This window comes from Lagopus leucura, unplaced genomic scaffold (assembly GCF_019238085.1).
Source record: "Lagopus leucura isolate 7727_CA_CO unplaced genomic scaffold, USGS_WTPT01 Super-Scaffold_100062, whole genome shotgun sequence".
In the NCBI taxonomy this organism is placed as follows: domain Eukaryota; kingdom Metazoa; phylum Chordata; class Aves; order Galliformes; family Phasianidae; genus Lagopus; species Lagopus leucura.
Window position 1 is genome coordinate 1,124,857 of NW_024962307.1, and position 18,607 is coordinate 1,143,463.

At 45.2% G+C, this 18,607-nt stretch overlaps 1 protein-coding gene across 2 annotated transcripts in view; it reads left to right on the top strand.

Annotated features, from left to right (window-relative positions):
* ANTXR1 (ANTXR cell adhesion molecule 1) overlaps positions 1-12,481 on the top strand; it is an 80,206-nt gene extending 67,725 nt beyond the window's left edge. The window contains exon 18 of one of the 2 annotated variants that reach the window (XM_042886742.1): positions 8,669-12,481. In XM_042886742.1, coding sequence (XP_042742676.1) covers positions 8,669-8,941 — 273 coding nt within the window. In that variant the 3' untranslated portion in view covers positions 8,942-12,481. The other variant, XM_042886743.1, reaches the window with a different exon arrangement.
* Positions 12,482-18,607: the final 6,126 nt, after the last annotated feature.

The following is an 18,607-nucleotide window of genomic DNA, read 5'->3' on the forward strand; positions in this document are numbered from 1 at the left end:
TCTGCTCATTGCTTGTGTTCATGCCCTGAGACCTTTAATCAAGTTTGGGATGCCTTACAGTAAGACTGCTTTGCAAAAGGCACAGCTATCACAATAACTGACTAGTAAGTGCTGCACACAACAAGAAAGCTGGGATTGCCTAAAAATAGAGTTGTGGGTGGGGGTTTACCAGCTGTACCAGTTAGCAGAATGTAAGATAAACTTTGGCAAGATTATTTCATGACCAAGGGATCCTTCTAATTTGGAAGACTTTAGGTTCAGGCCTTAACCTTGCAAAACACGCATACAAGCTTTCAGAAAAAAGCTTTGCATGGGGCTGAAAGTTCTCTATGAGTGCTGTCTGGGGTGTGCAGCACTCAGTGTATAGCTTTGCATTAGAGGTGCTCATGCTGATGCAGGAATTGCTGAGCGTAGTGGGGATGGACGTGCTGGATCTGAAGGCAAGGTTGAACTGCTGCCTTCTGTCGAGGCTGTTTTGCCTGGGCAGCACAACTTGCTTATGGGCAACACACCTTGCTTATGGGGCTGCCCAGCTTCTCCTGCCAGACCTTCATGAGGCTTCCTGCCTGTGGATCATCACCTCCAGTGTGACATCTGGGTTAGATGTTCTCCTGAATGGAGAGGTGAGGTCTCTTTCCAGCAGGACTGCCAGAAGAATGCCTACCTGAGTTGTCTTACCTGGCTTTGACCATTACAACTCCACAAAAGCTATACCAGTTATCATCAACTGGTCCTGATCACCACGTTATCATGTTGGCCACAACCAGTCACATGCCAATCTGTCTTTGCAAAGAGCAAACCATGAAGCAAACTCTGGTCTGGTTTGGAGTAGTCTTGTTAATCTGCGCCTTTTCTCCAAAAGCAGAAGGCATGTTCAGAACCTGATTTGAAAAAGCACTCAGGCTAAGATGCACAAAAAGGTTGTGAAATTCTTTTCTTGGAGTCAAGCCTGGAAATGATCTGAGGTTACCAGTAGACACAGATGTTTCCAATAAGGCAAGGAAGTCAGAGTCACATGGGATTCCTGTGGTCTTCTCACATTTTCAGGAGACTAAGTTTGCATTCTTGTCGGCATTAATAAGGTTATTTTTACATTCAAAACATCATCAGAAAGGGGTGATTTAAAAACACATGTTATTTTAGAAAACGTTATCACTTTTATAGTTAGGGAATGCTAAATTGTACAAAGTGCTCATTAGGAGTTGGATACAAATGAGTATGTCTTTGAAGTATCAGTTGCATTTCCACGATGAACATCGTTCTGTCAGGAATTTATAGGAAAATAATTAAAATTAAATAATTAAAATTAAATGTTGACAGGCTGCAAAGCTTGAGAACAAAATTGTAGCCTTTCTGTGCATAGTATTGCAGCATGGTCTTCCATTAATAACTGTGGAAAAGTTAACCTCAACATCAGCTATTTTTCATGGAACTAAGAGCCCCAAAGCCCAAAGCCAGGTGATCTGCCCATCAGCTTGCAGGGCTGCTTACGCCTTTTTTGTTTGTAAAAACAAAGCCCTGGGCTGGCTCTTGAGATGTTGGACCTCCATTTGTGAATTAGAGAGCAGCCAGCTCACAAAGGAAGGATACCACCCGCATCTTGATCCGAGGCAAACTTCCCCTTATGCAGAATTACAAGGGTATGCATTGAACCTCAACAGGTTTGCTTAGGAAGCCAAGGTGAATCCAGGGATTGCAGGGATGAGAACTACTCACTATCTACCAGTAGGACAGTATTCAGCAAGCAGTAACTCCTGTTTTCCTAAGCCATTAGCACTACCCTGCTGGCTCTTCCTTCCCCTCCGGAGGGATGTTTACCACTACTTCTGATTAATTATTCTGGTTATCATTGCCAAAATAATAGATTTGTTTTTCATTTGAATTTCCTTATTTTCATATCTCCTTTCCTTATACCCAATTGACTTGGTTACTCAGCCTCCAGATGAAAGATTATAGTCCTGCATTGTCTTTGATGTGTCATGCAGTGTTTCTCCAAGATGAACTGCCTCTTTCCAGAAAGACAGTGAGAAGAATGACCAGATCTTCCTGGAAGTGACACTTGTCTCACAGTGTAAATAAGCCAAATCTAGCTCCTGCAAAAGCAGTCAGCTAGCTTACACAAAAATGCCTACCATTGTTGAAAGAGCCACGCTCCCAAACTCTGGCAGAAGCCAAAGATTGTAGTTGTTACGCTCATTCCCACACTTGAATTTGGCAAAGTAGAAGCCTATATCATCTCGTTTCACCTTTTTTAGGAGTTTGAATGTTTTCTTTTCAGTAGGTTCCCCAGCTCAGTCAGTCCTGCATGACATAGTTACAGATACCAAGTGGCAGAGGTTGGCAGAGCAATGGGTGTTATCTGGGTTGTGGCAGGTCTGAAGAGTCAGCCGCAGTCCCAAAGCTATGAGTAAGCTTCTGGGTAAGATTTCAACAGGAGGCTGAATTGGCAGAACTGTTCTTTATGCTGTGGGAGCCCTCAGACGCACAGTGCTTTATATGTAGGTATAGGCATGCATTGGTCACAAGCCAGCGTGACTGAGTTTATTCAGCTCTGACTTCAAATCACAGAATCATAGAATGGTTTGGGTTGGAAGGAACCTTTAAGACCATCTAATTCCAACCCTCCTGCTGTAGGCAGGGACACCTCCCACTAGACCAGGTTGCTCCAACCCCCATCCAGCCTGGTCTTGAATGCTTCCAGGGAGGGGGTACCCATGACCTCACTGAGCAAATTCTATGAGAGTTCTTCAAAAACTGTTAACACTTAATGAATTTTAAAGTATTTTGTTTTGGCCTTCAAAATATGTGGCTTTTGTGTTGCTTGGAAAGAACAGGATCATGTTAGTTGAAATAGAAACCATTGCACAAATACAAACCACTGTCTGAATATCTGAATTGTCCATATATCTAAGACATCACAGAATTACTGAATTCAGAAAGATCAGACAGTGATAGTTTTTCTGCTTCTTTTTTTTTTCTTCTAAATTTAGACAGGATGCTTATCTGCAGTATAGGATGCTGCCTGTGGTACAGCTTATTATTTTGGGGGCATATTTTTTGCTCTCATATGGGGCAAATCCCACCTCCTTACTGGAAATGCCATTTTGTACCACTCTTTTCATGGGAGTTGGAATTCCAGCACAGCTTAGTACTGTGTAGTACTAAGTAGTACTAAGACCTGACAGAAAGCTCAGAATCTGCAGTACGTTTCACAAGGCTTTCTAGGTTAAGCCATAATGATGCATAGTTTTCAGTGCTGTGTCTACAATAACTGAGCAGGCCATTAGAAGTCATGACCCAAAATTCCCTCTTATCGATGGAAGTCATCCTCTTAATTTAGGGAGAAAATAGATCAAGCCTCTAAATTATTGAGTGGACGAGGTGGCTGGAATGCCTTGGGAATGGTAGGTTTTATGAGCAACACTGAGTTCAAAGCTGTGTAATGAGAGACAGATGGGAATGGTTTTGCTGCGGTGATGTTTTATCACGAAACACGACAGTTTTAATAGCTGTTGGGTGACTAACAGATACAGAGTTAGCCGTGTAATTAGAATGCTTGCTGCAGGAGGCAGTGTTTCCTGGCATTGCCAAGCACACTCAACACAGGCTGATCTCACCAAAAGTGGCTGGCTAACTAAGTCCAGAAGCTAGTCAACGGTTTCCTAAAAGTGTCTCTAGACACTCTTGTGTGATTTGAAAGCCAGCACGCTGCCAGCTTGGGTCATGAAAGAAGGTATATCTCAAACTCTCAGGATCCCATTACATAGCAGAAACCCTCTGAGTTTTGGGTTTATCTTGACGGGAGCACAAGAGCTCCCCAGCCGTTGCTTTTCCAAATGATGACATGGTAGTGGAAGTCTTGGCCCTTGTTTTTTTCCTTGGCACAAAGGAATACATTTTTAGAGATGTTCATGGAAGGCTCCAGCCTGGGCTAGGTTCAAACCAAGCACCTTTTGTCTTCGGTGGGGTTTGTCCTAGAGAATTCAGTGCTATCACCTTGCATCTGTATATGTGCTTTGCTTTTACAGTATCGACACATCAGAAATAAATCTCTTTCCAGAGACTAGTGTTATCTCTTCGTGTATTTAATGCTTTCCTGATGCTCATTTCAATGTTTTTTTTTCCAAGAAGCTTTTGTGTGTGCTTGTTTCAGGATCATACACTAATTTCCAACTTCCTTCCGTCTTCTGCTTTCCTTTTCCTTTTCCTTCTCCTCCTTCTTTCTGTTATTTTTCCTCATTGCTCTTGATTTTTGTATTTCTTTTTACTTCTCTCGTTTTTCTTGTAACAACAGGATAAACTCAGTTATTGTTTTTGGAAAGTTTGAATTACTAATGAACCTTACAAGACAACAATGAGGATCATATCTTTTCCAATGGCTCTATTTAAACTCAGAAACCAGTCCCAGTGTTTAACAGTCTTAAAATATTGATGTTTTTCCAGGTATTCATTCCAGATTGATAGGAAACCAAAAGAAACAGAAACATTCTTCATTTTCAGAAAAATGTGTTCAACCTTCCTTTATTAAAGAGATACCCCAGTGCTGTTTAGGGTATGCACCTCATAGGGTTCAGTGTGTACCATCCTTGGAGGTACTCAAGATCAGGTGGGATGGGGGTCTGGGCAGCCTGATTTGGTGGATGGCAACCAGCCCATGGCAGAGATTGGGGCTGAGTGGGTTTTCCGGACCCTTTCAACCCAACCACACTATGGTTCTACAGTTCTGTGATCTTTAAGGTCCCTTTCAACCCAAACCATGCTGTGGTTCTGTGATCCCAAGCCAGGGCTGTGCAGATAGTACTGTGGGCAGCCAAGCTGGTTCAAATGAACAGAAAGAGAGGCAGGAGGAGGTGGGAATTGGCTCAGGCAAGGCTGTGGAGTTCCTAGGAAATGCCACAGATTGACTGAGGCATCCTCTGCTCTTCACATCTCTGCTTGCCGTATCTGCCTCCAAGACACCGACATTCAGCTTGCTCCCTCAAGCATGCAGTTGCTGTCACCCTGTGCCATGACCTCGGCAGCCTGATGTCCCTCTCCCCACATCCTGTCCTCTCCTCTGACCCTAGCAGCACTCCCCAGCCAGCCAGATGCGAAGAACAAAGAGAAAAGCTTGGATTGATCATGCAGCCCTGCGGCACTCTGCGTGCAAAGTGCTGGCAGGGCCACGCCTGCAGTCAGAGCACTCCATCCCCTGTGGCCCCGTGTTGGCTGGCTCAGAGGCAGTGCTGCCTGCCTCCACCCCAAAAGCAATCAGCTGTTGAAGGTGAAAGAGCAAAGTCACTCAGAGCAGAATTCATTATGCAAATGCCTGCGAGCAGCGTTCTTTAGAAAAACAACATAAAATGCTGGAGTGAATCTGCCTGGCTGATTTTGCTGATTCCACTAAATTTTGGATGTAATATTGTCTTCATATTGCTTCAATTGTCTCTGCTGAGGCACAGCTGTGACTGCCCCCTGAAGTGTTGTGGCTGCAGAAAGGGAAGTGAAACCTAGCCAAGGCATTCAGCACAGCAGCCCTTCAATATACAGCATATTCCCTTCAATTCTTCATTCTGTATCTGCAACTACTGTCTCTCTGCTTGAAAGACCTATAGAATTGGCTTCTCTTCTCAAAGCTGTGGTACAGTCTGGTTCAGGAGCTTTTTCTCCTGGAACGAGAGGCAACTTCTGTTTAAGGGCCCATTTGTTGGAAACGGGTTCTTTTCTTTCCTCCGGGATGTTCTGCTAACACCTTCCACATCCATCTGATGTCCATCTGGGCACCTGATGAGGAGGAACACTTGTGGATAGACAAGAGAGGGTTCTCACTGATGGGCAATGAGCCCCTGCTATAATACAGTCTCATGAGGATCCTTATCCTTCCACTGGCTGTAGGGAGACCGTGCACTCCTCTTCTCTGCTGCGTCTCAGACACACACTCTAGTTTTGCATCCAGGCCCCCGAGGCTGATCAAGACATTTCAGCACAGATATTTAGAGGGTCTCTAATTTAGAGGGTCTCTAGCTGGTCACATCATCTGGAGGATGAACAGAACTGTGCTGGCAGTGGAGAAATGTGCAAATGCTTGAATGAATGGGTCATAACTTGACCTTCACCCAGACATTCATCCAGATAAAACAGCACAGAGCCGCTCACAGGCACACTGTGGCTAGCACAACCCCTCCCCTTCTGTCTGTTATCGGACTGGCAGATGAATCACATCACGGTTAGATTGGAGGAGACCTCACTGCCCATCCAGTTCCAATCTCTGCTGCAGTCTGGTTGCCTCTCACCAGCTCAGGCTGCCCAGGACCCCATCCATGGCCTTGAGTACCATCAGGAATGAGGCACCCACTCTTCTCTGGGCAGCAGTGCCAGCATCTCACTAAATTTTCAGCCTCTCCTGTGTAATGGCATGGTAATTTTTTTTCCTGGCTATGTCCTCTTGTCATTCAGTCTGGCAGTTGTCCTTCCCTGGAAGGTGTTGGTTTCTCTGTCTCCTCTGAGGCAATGTAGCCCCCAGTGTCTGAACTCAAAACTGCTATCTGGCACTCTCCCTTCCATGTGCATGGTTGAGAGAAATGTCAAGCAATGACACGAGAACTATTAGCTCACATGAGAGGAGGAAGGCTGACCTCCATCTGTCCTCCACTTTTGCTGGATGCCCCTCAGAACTACCCATTACACAGCAGTAGGAAGCATTGCTCAGGAGGTATCAATTCACTGCAAAAAGAGAGGGGAAGAGACACCATTAGTCGTGAGTATAAGCAGTATACATGGACATGGGTTCACTGAGTGGTAGCTGGCTGCAAGAAACAATGTAAAACACAGTGCAGCTCTGCATTGGTATGAGTTGCTTGCTCTGTTTTTATGATGATGAGATTGCGAGCTGCCCAAGCCAGCTCTCATCAATAAAAACTCAAATCTTTGCCAGTGAAGTCAAAGTTGTAAGGACATGATATCATTTTGGACCATGCCTTGGTCACTGCCATGAATGCTAGATGGTTTTCAGCCTTCAGGGCTCGCCCTGACCCCAGCTCCAAAGATTTCTGAGTGTCACTGCACCCTCTTAAATGTAGTTTGGGCAGTGTTCAGTTCCATTTGGATCCACAGCACCATAACCTCACCCCTGGAACATCCAGACAGAGAATCTCTCCACGCAAAAACAATTGCAACTTTTTGTTCTCTGGCTGGAATTCCTGGACTGCTGCTTTTCATTCGGATTTATTTTATTTTCAACATAAATAAAGAAAACAAAACTGGTACAAGCAATAGTCTGAAACTGCTAAAGTTCTATTGCAGGAGACATGGAACCAGAACAAGGAAAACATCCTCGTGTTTTGTTTCTCTCTGTGCAGAATTGGTTAACTTGGGTTCAGAGTTTGACTCACTCGGCAGTCCTACCCCCTGGTGTTTACTTAAAATCACAACTAAGTGCATTAAAACAACATTAAAGCAGAGACACCAGCCTGCAAAGATCAAATAGAACAGAGGGAACACTGAATTGAGGCAGTGGCGTGCTCAGTTCAGGCTTCTCTCTGCCCAATTGCTCTGTGAGGGGATTTCTGGCCACTCCATGGGTCTCTGCTTTGCCCTGGAGCTCCACTCCTCGAGGAGAGCCCAAACTGAAGCCACAGGCTCTTCTTGCAGACAGACAGCCTGGGCTGAGCCATGCAGGGGTTCACCTTCCACCAGAAGGAGCAGCTCTGAGGTGATGTTCACAGGGTGTGAGCGCTGTGAAATCTTTGTTTTCCTTAAAAGACCTTTGTCTGCACAAGACAGCCCGTGCTCAGCCGTGGCTGCTCTACATTCTTCAGTGAGGAATCCACTTTCCTCTGCTGAACAGCTCAGGCAGATGTTTCTTGGTATCTGCAGAGCATAATGATAGAATTGACAGTGTGCTCAGAGCGGAGCCATCTGCATCTCTTTGTGTGTCAGTCCCTTCCTCGCCATCTCCACTCATCCCCATCAAACATTTTTCCAGCATCTTTCTACCAGCATTTCCCTTCCTTCACTTTGGGTTCTTCTTCCACACAGTTTGCCCATAGGCTGCCCAGAGACGTGGTGGGGTCACCATCCCTGGAGGTGTTCAAGAGCCATGGGGATATGGCATTGAAGAATGTGGTCAGTGGGCAGGGTGGGGTGGGTTGGGCTCAGGCTCGGGAATCTTAGAGGTCTCTTCCAACTTTAGTGGTTCCATGGCGCTTTGAGTGGGCACGAAGGGGATGTGGTGATGATTGGACTAAATGATCTTGGAGGTCTTTTCCAACCTATATGATTCAAGGGTTCTGTGAACTCACTGCTCCATTTGGCATCTTTTCACCAGGAAAAACATTTACTTTGGGAGAAGAAGGAGGAAAGCAGATCCAGCAAAACAAAGGACAGGCTCAGAAATCCTCCAGCCCCTTTTTGGATGATTTCATATCTGAAAGAATGAATCCATAATGCAATAGTGCTGATTCTGACATTTGAGTATTTACAGTGGGATCTTTTGCAGGTTGGAACTTGGGAGGAAAAAAAGAAAAAAGAATAGCTCAGAGGGCAAAGGTTTTGTTTAAAAATGTACAACAAACTGTAGCTTAGCACCGTTCTCACAGAACAGCAAGAAAAGCAGTTTTTTGGCTTCATATGTGCAGGGACATCAGCTTCCATCACTAACTCTGCTTTTCCTCCTTCTTTTTTCTTCCAGGGGCGTTGCATCAATTTCACCCGAGTGAAGAATGCTGACCCGCCCCCCAAAGACCCCCGCAACAACGCCGACCCACTGCCCCCCCCTCCCCCAGCCCCTGTCTACAACCCTCCACTGCCAGTTCCTATCTACAACCCACCGCCCCCCAGCTCTCCCACACCCCATGCCCCCTCCCCATCCTCCACGCTCCCCCCTCTCCCCCCACTGCCTCAAGTCCCACCAGCAAACAGGGCGCCCCCTCCATCCCGGCCCCCTCCTCGCCCTACAGTCTAGGGGTTCCATCTCTTCTAGAAGCATTTGAGGGTTTTTTTTCAGCAGTACTGTATCATGTCTGTCTTTGGGGTGGGGGGTGGGGGGACAGAGGAAGCCACACCAGTATTGGAATGGGACAGAATGAATGACTTCATCGTCACCTTTCTCCTTTCATTTTCTGTTGTCTTTAAAACCCCTTGAGCATCAGTGCCACCAAACTATTAAAGCAAGAAAAGCCAAGAGACTGCAGGAGTGACTCCAGCTCTGTTTCAGCAACGCTCTCCCCACCGCTTCCCCATGCCTTATCACCAGTGATTCCGGGATAAATTGAAAAAATGATTGAAGGTTCTCCCCAGGGAAGAGCTGCAAAAGGCTCCTTCTGAAGACATCTGCACAAATTAACCATATGAGACTCACAGGATAACAGAAAGCCAGGTTGCATACCAGCTGCCAGGTGACTAAAGACAACAGTAAGTCAGCAAGCACAGAAACCCCGTAAATCTGGAGAAGAATTGATGGTGGGCAGCTGTTCTCGTGGCCTGTGAATTGGAGAAGGGAAGGTCACCTTTGAGGGTCCAAAAAGAAGGGGTAGGTCTCTGGTGTCTGGTTTGGGGTATGTTGGGATGTGGAAGTGCAGGTGAATGAAAACGAAGTGCCACCAGGCAAATGGATCACATGGAAGATCAATCCGCGCAATCAATGAATCAATCACCAGGCTTCAGCCTCCTCCCATGAGGACAGGAGTGAGACACAGCATATTGGTGCTCCCTCTGGGACAGAGGGGCTCACAGCAATCTGGGGAAGGTCTGGTTGACAGAAGAATCTTTGCATTTGGCTTAGACTAATTACATCCATCTAATTAACACCTCTGCAGTTGAGCACTATAATTTAATGCTGTTTTCCATTCTTAAAGGAAAGTTCCTTAGTACAAATAGGTGGCTAGGCGTATCAATTTCTCTAAATCCAGTCTGCTTGGACTCCTTGTTATTGTCAGTTTGAAATGGTTACCACTGATGCATTCCTGTTTTTTTCTGTAAACTACGTACTTTTGCCCTGAAAATATTTCCACATGGATTTTTATTATTTGTTTTCCCTTCCTGAATAAGTAGCAGATGTCTTCCAAACTCAAAGAGCCAGTGTACTTACTCACTCTTGTCAACTCTCAGCAACATCACTTCTCTATGCAGTTGTTGACTGGCAAAAATCCCACACCAGATACAAGATGGGAATCAGTCTTCCAAGAAATGCACTGGATGCATTTCTCCATGCTTTCCTCTTTGTGGGACTACCACCGTATTCCACACCACAGCAAACTTTCTGAGCACATGCCTAGTGATAGCAATAGGGGAGACTGCTGCGCTTCAGTCTGTTTTATGGTCAGGATTGGTTCTCATGAAAGGACTGGAAATTGCCAAGTCATAAAGGGTAAAACTCTCTTGTTCTATGAATATCTAAGGGTTCTTATTTCTTATGCTCATATCATCTTGTACCAGGTAAAAAAATGCATTGCCAAGTGCTTACTTCAGTGCTGTTGGAAATAATAATTCTAGCTTTTCTTGCTATTAAAAAAAAAAAAACAAAAAAAACAAAAAAAACTCAAGGAGGAAAAAGTACAAATGAAAAAGGCTCAGTGGAGACCTGGCTTGGGACCTCTTGGTAAGGACATCCTGTGAGTGAAGCCTGACCATGAGACCCAGGGTCAAGCTAAGCCACATTTGGTCTATGTGCCACTTTTAGGTGCCATAAACACAACAGCTACAATGGCTCTGAAGACTCATTTGAAGGGTGGCAGTTCACCCCAACACTGTTTTGTCTGCAGGCGGCACAGAGCAGTCCCCAGTTTGGAGCAAAACCCAGTTTTGCCACTCACTATCTCAAGTTCTATCAGGCAGAAGGCACGGTTGGTTCAATGAGATGACTTTGTCATAGTCATGTTGGAGTGGGAAGCCTTTAACAACCCAACACAAATTGGTTGGATTCCCTCTGGTGATGAATGGGATTTGGTGAGATGTTGAAAGAGTACGGTGTAAAACAGGATCAATAAATATTTCCCTCAACAGAACCTCAGTATTCCAAAACAGGTTGGAAAAGAGATTGATTTTCAGCATTAAGGCATTTAGGCTTTTGTGTGTGTGTGTGTGTCAATTAAGCAGTAAACATAAACCCATAAACCTAAAGCTACTGCTGGGGAAAAAAATAATAGCAGTGTATGCTCCATCACTGAAACTCACTTCTTGCAGATGTATATAGGAATTTTCCTTCTCTGCAAACAGAGGAGAAAAAAAATCCACAGTAGGAAAGAAGCAAAATGAAGCATACATTGGGCTAGAAAAATAATCATTGCAGAATACCTCCATGTACTCATCCCGTTTATGAATAAACTTGTTTTGTTTTGTTTTGTTGTTGTTGTTGTACATATTATTACTGCATGCTTACCATATGTTAGATGGAAGCATTTCCTATCCTGTGTGGAGGATAAAAGAACATTTTTCAAGTTGTAGTAAATTATTATAAAGCCAGTGACATTTCATGGCATGTTATTGTATCAAGCTGTGCTTGTTGTGTTTTTTTCTTTGTGGTTGTATGGCTTTTTTTTTTTTTTTAATGTACAAATATTTCCTGTAGTGACGAGCACCTGCTTTACACAGCACTAATTGAGGCATGAGGTTGCTGGGCTGCCCAACCTTCAATGCATTGGGAAGAGTTTTGCACATCCACCATCAGAACCGAATTTAAGGTATTAAGAGGAAAATTTGGGCCCAAAATGAAATGAACTCACAGACAATTAATGCTATGTAAATTAGGTTGAATTAGCTGGTGCGCCATGTGCTGATATATGGCACCCTATGTATTCTCTCTGTATAGAACTTTCCTAGATACACATTACACAGGCTATCAATCTACACTAGCCAGTTGTTAAGTAAAGGCTCATTATAGATCAAAAGGAGCTGAGTAGCACTACATCTGCTCCATGATTTCAAAGGACTTCAGCAGATATCTCTGTTTACTACTTTTACATGTTCACATATAGGGTCGGTCTAAACAGCCATAAACAGATGTCTGATGGCATTAATAAAGAATTTTCTTGGCTCAAAATAGATCACTTTGATTATCTCTTTGTGTTCAATTCAAGCACAGCTTTCTATCATTGCACCAGAGGACCAAGCAGCTACATTCAACAAAAACTCACATGTTTTATAATTGCTAACATCACACATTATTGCTGGCTGCATTTTGAGGCATTCACCCATATGAGCTTTGGTGGCCACTGGAATTCTTCCTCTGCTCCTTGGTGCATGAAAACATCTTCTGTCACTGTTAATTTTGCAGAATGTCTGGCTTTGGAGCTCTCTGTGCGCAGTGACATTGTCCTATATGCGGTGCTGATGCAGCAAAGGAAAAGAAATGAGTCTTCTGATGTGATGTTGGATTATGTGCTATCACCTCAGCCAGTGCTGTGCAATGATGTTTTATTCCCTCTGTTTGTTGCATGTGTCATTTGTTAAATTCAGTCATTATTCTTGCTGATCTTGATTATTATTAAAGAACTACACAAATTTACGCTGGGCTTCATCAAATTCATTGATCAAACAGTTGACCAACAGTTGACCAACGGTTGACCATGGCTTAACCATGAGCCAGCAGCGTGTCCAGAGCTCCCTTCCAACCTCTACAGTTCTGCGATTTTCAGAGCCTCACAACCACAGGATAATGTTTAATGCAGTTCACTGAGCAACCTCTAACAAGGGCAAGTTAGCACAACTGCTAAAAATACCTAAACATGTTTCCTCGCACATTCTTTCTTCCTCTCTGCTTAATGACCCAGCACCCACTGGTTTTTGATGTCACTGGAATATTTTATTCCACAAAGAAAACTAACGCAAAGAAAGCTTATACAAGGAAGTTCAGCCTTAATACACCCAGCCCCGTTTCAGCAAAAGATTCATGCTTTTTAGCTCCTGAAAACATGAGCTACCAGTTTGGAAGGGACCTCACAGCCCTACAGCCCCATCCCTTGCTGTGGGCTGAGTGTCCCCCACCAGCTCAGGTTGTCCAGAGCTCATCCATGGCCTTGGGCACTTTCAGGGATCGGGAACATGTACTTCTGTGGGCAGCAGTGCCAGGGCCTCATAAATTTGATCATGATGAATTTCTTCTAAATTTCCTCAAGAAATGCTGTTTTTTAGAACAGTGTGTGCAAAGCAATGAGCTGTGCATGCAATGCTGCTAAGCACGTGGCTGGCTTTGGGCAGCTGCAGAGTTCTTTGTTTGGCAAGCATGCAAATTCATTTTTTCTTCTTTTATTTTCCTTTTTTTTTTTTTTCTTCCTATTTTTGGCAAAGAAAGCCCCTTCCAACTCATAGGTAAGGTTCTTGAAAGGGGGTCGATGGAAGCAGCCGTGACATGGCAGAAGCCTCTTTTTATTATTTGTGTTGCTGAAGAATGTAACACACTTTTTTTTTAAAAGAAACAGACATAAAGTCACTTGTAAAAACAACAGAATAAATCATGTTGCACACAGACAGTGGCTGAAAGCCTGTAGCATTCTGCCAGAATAAACTGCTTATGTTTCTTGAGATAATTTAAATATCTTTTAAGATTTAAATGCTTTCAGAGCTCCCTCTTGCTAGCAGAAGGCGGCAAAATACCATTTCACAAAGGTATTTTCTTGTGTCGCAGTGCCTGCATATGTGGCCTGAAGAAATGCCATGGGCTGACCTTGTCCTCAGCACAAGCAGGGATTTTTCTGGTTTTTCACAGCCAGTAACTAGTGGGGCCTTTTTCAGAGCTGGAGGAATTAATAGGAATGGAGAACAGCATGCAGAAATACCACAGCGAGTGGAAAACTGAGCTTAGTATATGAGGTCACTTCAATTGCAAGGGGATTTCTGTGTTCCACTTTCTGTTCCCATTTCAAATCCTTCCTGGCACATCCCTCCGGCTGTGCATGGCTCAGCTGTCCCCAATCCTTTCCTCCATTGGAGCCCCAAAGTCTCCTCCAGCATCGACTGGGCAATGGAACGTCAGGGTCCTTTTCCTATATGGTTTTCCTCACTGGAAAAATCTCCGAGAAAAAGCTGAGCAGAAATAGAGTGTATCTACACACCTCCAACCCATTTTTGGGATGGGGAATGTGAAATCTAAGCACCCATAGCCTTAAAAAGCTTTATCTGCGTATTGGCCTCTTGTGGGGTAACATCCCACTCTGCCTAGGCAATCCCTGCTCTGTTTTTAAGAAAAAAATTGGAAAAATTCTCCAGGCCATGGGTCAGCTTTGGCTCTGCTTCCAATAAACCGCAGCAAACCCCGTGTTGGTGGGATGTGAGGGTTGGAGATACTGTGACCACGCACCATTGGGAACAACAGAGCAGGATCCCCGTAACCAAAGCGACAGCCGAAGTGGAAAAAAGATTAGGAATGGCTCTAGAGTATTTTTAGCTGCCTTCAATGCAGCAGGGGAGACAAGATGTATGGGCAACGTTTCCATTGACTGGAACTTGGGAATCTCTGTTTTGTTGGAATATGATGTGAATTCTTAATATTTGGGGGGTGGGGGGCTAAGCTTCATGTCTCTGTATGTGTTGATCACTGAAGTCTATTTCCCAGGCTGCCATGAAATCACAGGAACTGTGCTCTTGCTAAAAATGCACTCAACTTCAGGAGCATCAGATGGTTATCTGTTTGTTTTCTTAACCACCAGCTCAGAAGGTTAAACTGACATCATTCTCTCTCATCTGATCCTGTCTGCGTAGGGATGTGGATGGTTTGGTCCAGGCTTTTCTTATAGGCATAGAAAAACAGTTTATGCCCAGAACCTGGTGATGCTGTCTCTCCCCAAGACAGCAGCAATGCTCTGGATCCTATAGGGCAGCTCCAGGAGCATCACTGTGCCCAGAGAAAGACACCTTGGGAGGATTCAACTCCTAGAACAGTGCTGTTGGTGGGCAGGATCTTGCCTGGTGCAGAGCTCACAAGGCTTTGTCTCATGGGCTGCATAGCTGCTGGGGATTTTTAAATAATAAAAATCTCACAGGGTTAGTTCCTGTGGGTTCTTTAAATAACCAGAGAGTCTGCAGTAGGTGGAGGAAAGCTGAGGTCATGCTGCAAATATGAAGGTAACTCTATCTACTTACCCAAGGCCAAACTGGCATGGTTTGAAAGAGTGCCCATTAGAAATGGGAGGCATCAGAGATAGTGATGAAGAAAGTGCTGCTCTGGCTGCTTTTTGGGACTGGATGGTATCAGACCTCACCCCAATGTGTTTCCAGGCAGACAAAGGCACATGGGAACAAATGCAAATGTTAACAGGGAGAGAAGGGCCAAAGCCAAAGCTTTGCATACATTCCTGAGAAACACCTTGGATATGGAGGGAGCTTCAGAAATTGTATCCTCTGATCTGAAAACTGTGGAAAATACACAGATTTCTTTTTAGCATAATACATGGTGCAGCAAAGTGGTGGTGCACACATGGCCCTAAATGAGGCTCATGTCATTGCTGCACCACTGCAGGACATGGGATACAGCTCCTTGTGGAGCTGTTTGCTCTTTTTATAGCACCAATGTGTATTTGGTATAGTAGGACTGCTGCCAAACCAAACACTGCAGGATTAAGCCTTGATGTATAGGATGCCTTAGAAGGGAATCTGGCTCCCCCACGCAAAACAACTTTTGATTTTTCTCTTGGCAAGAGCCTCCCTTTGTCTCCAGATATATATTCATCTCATGTCTGCTCCAGCCGGGGCTGCACAGCTATGCTTCCAGCCTTCCAAGCCTGCCCTTTAACAAACTTCCCTATAAAACAGAAGCAGCTCATTTGTCACGTACACCAGACAGAGGAGAGAAGCACATGAGCGAGAGCCAAAGAAATGCCACATTCACTTAGTGCCGTCCATCACAATGAAGCTGCTGCACATAGGGCGTGAGCAGCCGGTAGAGGGGGTTTGTTCCTGGTGTTTCTCTCCTATTCTACAGGAACACAAAGGGGCTGCACCAACCTGTGCTGTGCCCTTCCCTGGCTCCACTGTGTGCTCACAGTTGAGTTGGAAGGGACATTTAAACCAGCCCAGACCCAACCCGGCCATGGGCTGGGGCACCTCCCATAGTCTGTGTGCCCAAAGCCTCATCCATCACCCACAGTCCCAGTGGCTGGGATTGCCCCCAACCCAAGCACAGCACTCAGACACATTCACCTCCATTCACGTTTTCCAGTTTGCTCCATCTGCGCATCCCCACCTCTGCCATGGAAGAGCCACTTGCCAAGAGCCACTTGCCCCCATCACAATGGACTTACATCTGGCGGGACTGCTAGCTGTGCAGGTCCGGCTGGAGCAGACATGAGCCGCCTCCCCCACTGCCTGCAGGGAGTTTTGCCTAAATACAGACTAGAGGAGACATGGCCTTCCCTTACACCTCAGGGATGATTATTTCTTGCTGAAACAATTTGGCTGAGCAGCTGCCAACCAAAGCCGAGCGCTGGACCACCCATCATCTACTGCGGCACATTTCTACATTCCCACAACATAAAACTAAATAAATAAGAAGCAGAACAAAGTGTAAGAAAACCAAAAAACAAGAGAGAAATGCTGGAAAGCTGCCAGGGAACCCACTTAGTGCTGCAGGTTAAATGCAGAGCCTGAGTGGAGCCATAGGAAGGATTGCATCAGTTCATGGGATCGTTTACTAGACAGTGTCAGCAGGCAAAATTCATGAGGCTATTATATAATAATCCAGATTTTGATGCAAACATTGCAATTGCTGACTTCTCTGTGCAGCAGCAGCAGCAGAACAGCTACGGGAGATGGAAAAATCAGTGCAAGGATGCTTCTATAGAAGGACAAAGAGCAATTAACAGGTCGCATTCTTTACTCTTCCTACACCACTCTCATTGAATCCTGTCCCTTCCTCTCCCCATGTGGTTCCTGTCCAAAAATGCCTGATTTCATCTTTTTTTCCTCCCCTTCTACCGTTGCTGGAATACAATGTTCTGTGTGCTGGCAACCCCATAGTGCTGCAGTTTGCTGCTGCATTGCTTCCCATGCTCCAGGTTAGACAGGAATACACTCATGCTGCTGGAGAAGGACCTTCAGCCAAGGAGAGGGTTGGGGATGTTATCTCAAGGAGCAATTTCTTGCAGAAATGCACAACTTTGCAGCAGGAACAAATGTCCCGCTTGGGCTGCAGACAAATGGAACCATACCCAAGCAGCAGCACAGAGCTCTGGGTTAGGAGCAAGCAGAAAACTCAATTATTTTTTCCCCCAGACCAGCTCAAATTGATTGAATGGAGATGAGGGCTGATCACCCAGCAGTGGCTGAAGGACCAAGTGCTGCTATGGGCTTTTCATGATGAGGAAATGTTGGGGTTGCAGTTGGTGATCTTAGAAGCCTTTTCCAACCTTAATGTTTCTATGATTCTATGAACCCTTCGTTTCATGGGCTGCAGAAGCCAAGAAGGAAAGGAACCCTCCATGAAAACATCAGCAACTACCAAAGCAGAATGTTCCCCTTGAGGCATTTTTTTTTTTTTTTAATAAAACATCCATGGACATTTTATTGCTTAAAACCTAGAACCAAGGCAAGAACTGCAATGCAAAATGCAACCAGAATAACCTGTGCTTTGTAACACTTCTCCGGTGGGTTCTCTGTGCCTCACTGCAAACCACTCCAAGCAGATAGGACTGGGTGATACCCTGGGGTGCAAGCAGAGGCCAGCGCTGTGGTGTTGGCCGCCTGCAGTTCACCCCTTGCTCCTTCCATGCAAGCAGCTGCTCTCAGTCCTTAGGGGCAGTGATGCGATCCACCTGCAGAAACAGGGAAGTCTGGAGATGTGACCAGGGTATAATCCATAACCATAAACTATGTGGGGTGTCAAACTGAAGATGGCCGCCCATGAATCCCTTGCTTTATTGCTTCTTCATGCAGTGTTTACTCTGATACTCATTGACCATTGGGTAACCCAAGTGGGATGAGTGCAGTGAGAAGATGCAGGAAGAGATCTCTTTTTAGAGAGACGCAACAGATTTTAAGCTGCTTCAGGAGCCAGATCAGAAGGGCAAAGGATGTTTTCTGAGCCTGGTGGAGACGCTGCTGTCCTAGCCCTTTGCTTTTTGAAAGGAGTCTTTCTGTGATTTGAGGCTGTTCTGTCTGCTCTGAAACCATCTTCTAAGCACATAGAACCATAGGACCATGGTTAGGTCAGAAGGGACCTCACAGCCCACCCACCAGCTCAGCCTGCCCAAGGCCCCATTGACAGCCTTAAGCATTTCCAGGGATGGGGCATCCACATCCTCCGTGCCCCCCCACATGCCAGGGCTTGCCCCCACTTTCAGAATCCAGACATGGGCAGGCAGCTTGTTTGTGTAAAGTTGTTACCATGGGAGTTTGTGAGGACCACAGAAATATGGATTTTTAATAGAGCCTGAAGAGGGGAGGTGGAAAAAAGGTGTCCTGCCCCCCCTCTTGAGGTATGGATCTGATTTGTCACAGCCTCTTTAGCATGGAATGGGCCATCTGGGTGAGCCAGCTGGCTTTTTCTTTTTTCCAATGCCTGTGATATATTCCAACTACTTGATAAAATCATGGAAATAGGTGAGAAATAAAACAGCTTTGGGATCAGGCTTGTCCAAAAGCAGCTCCCAAAGCACAGGCCTGGCCAGGTGGCCCCACTGAGATAACTTCATCCCCATAA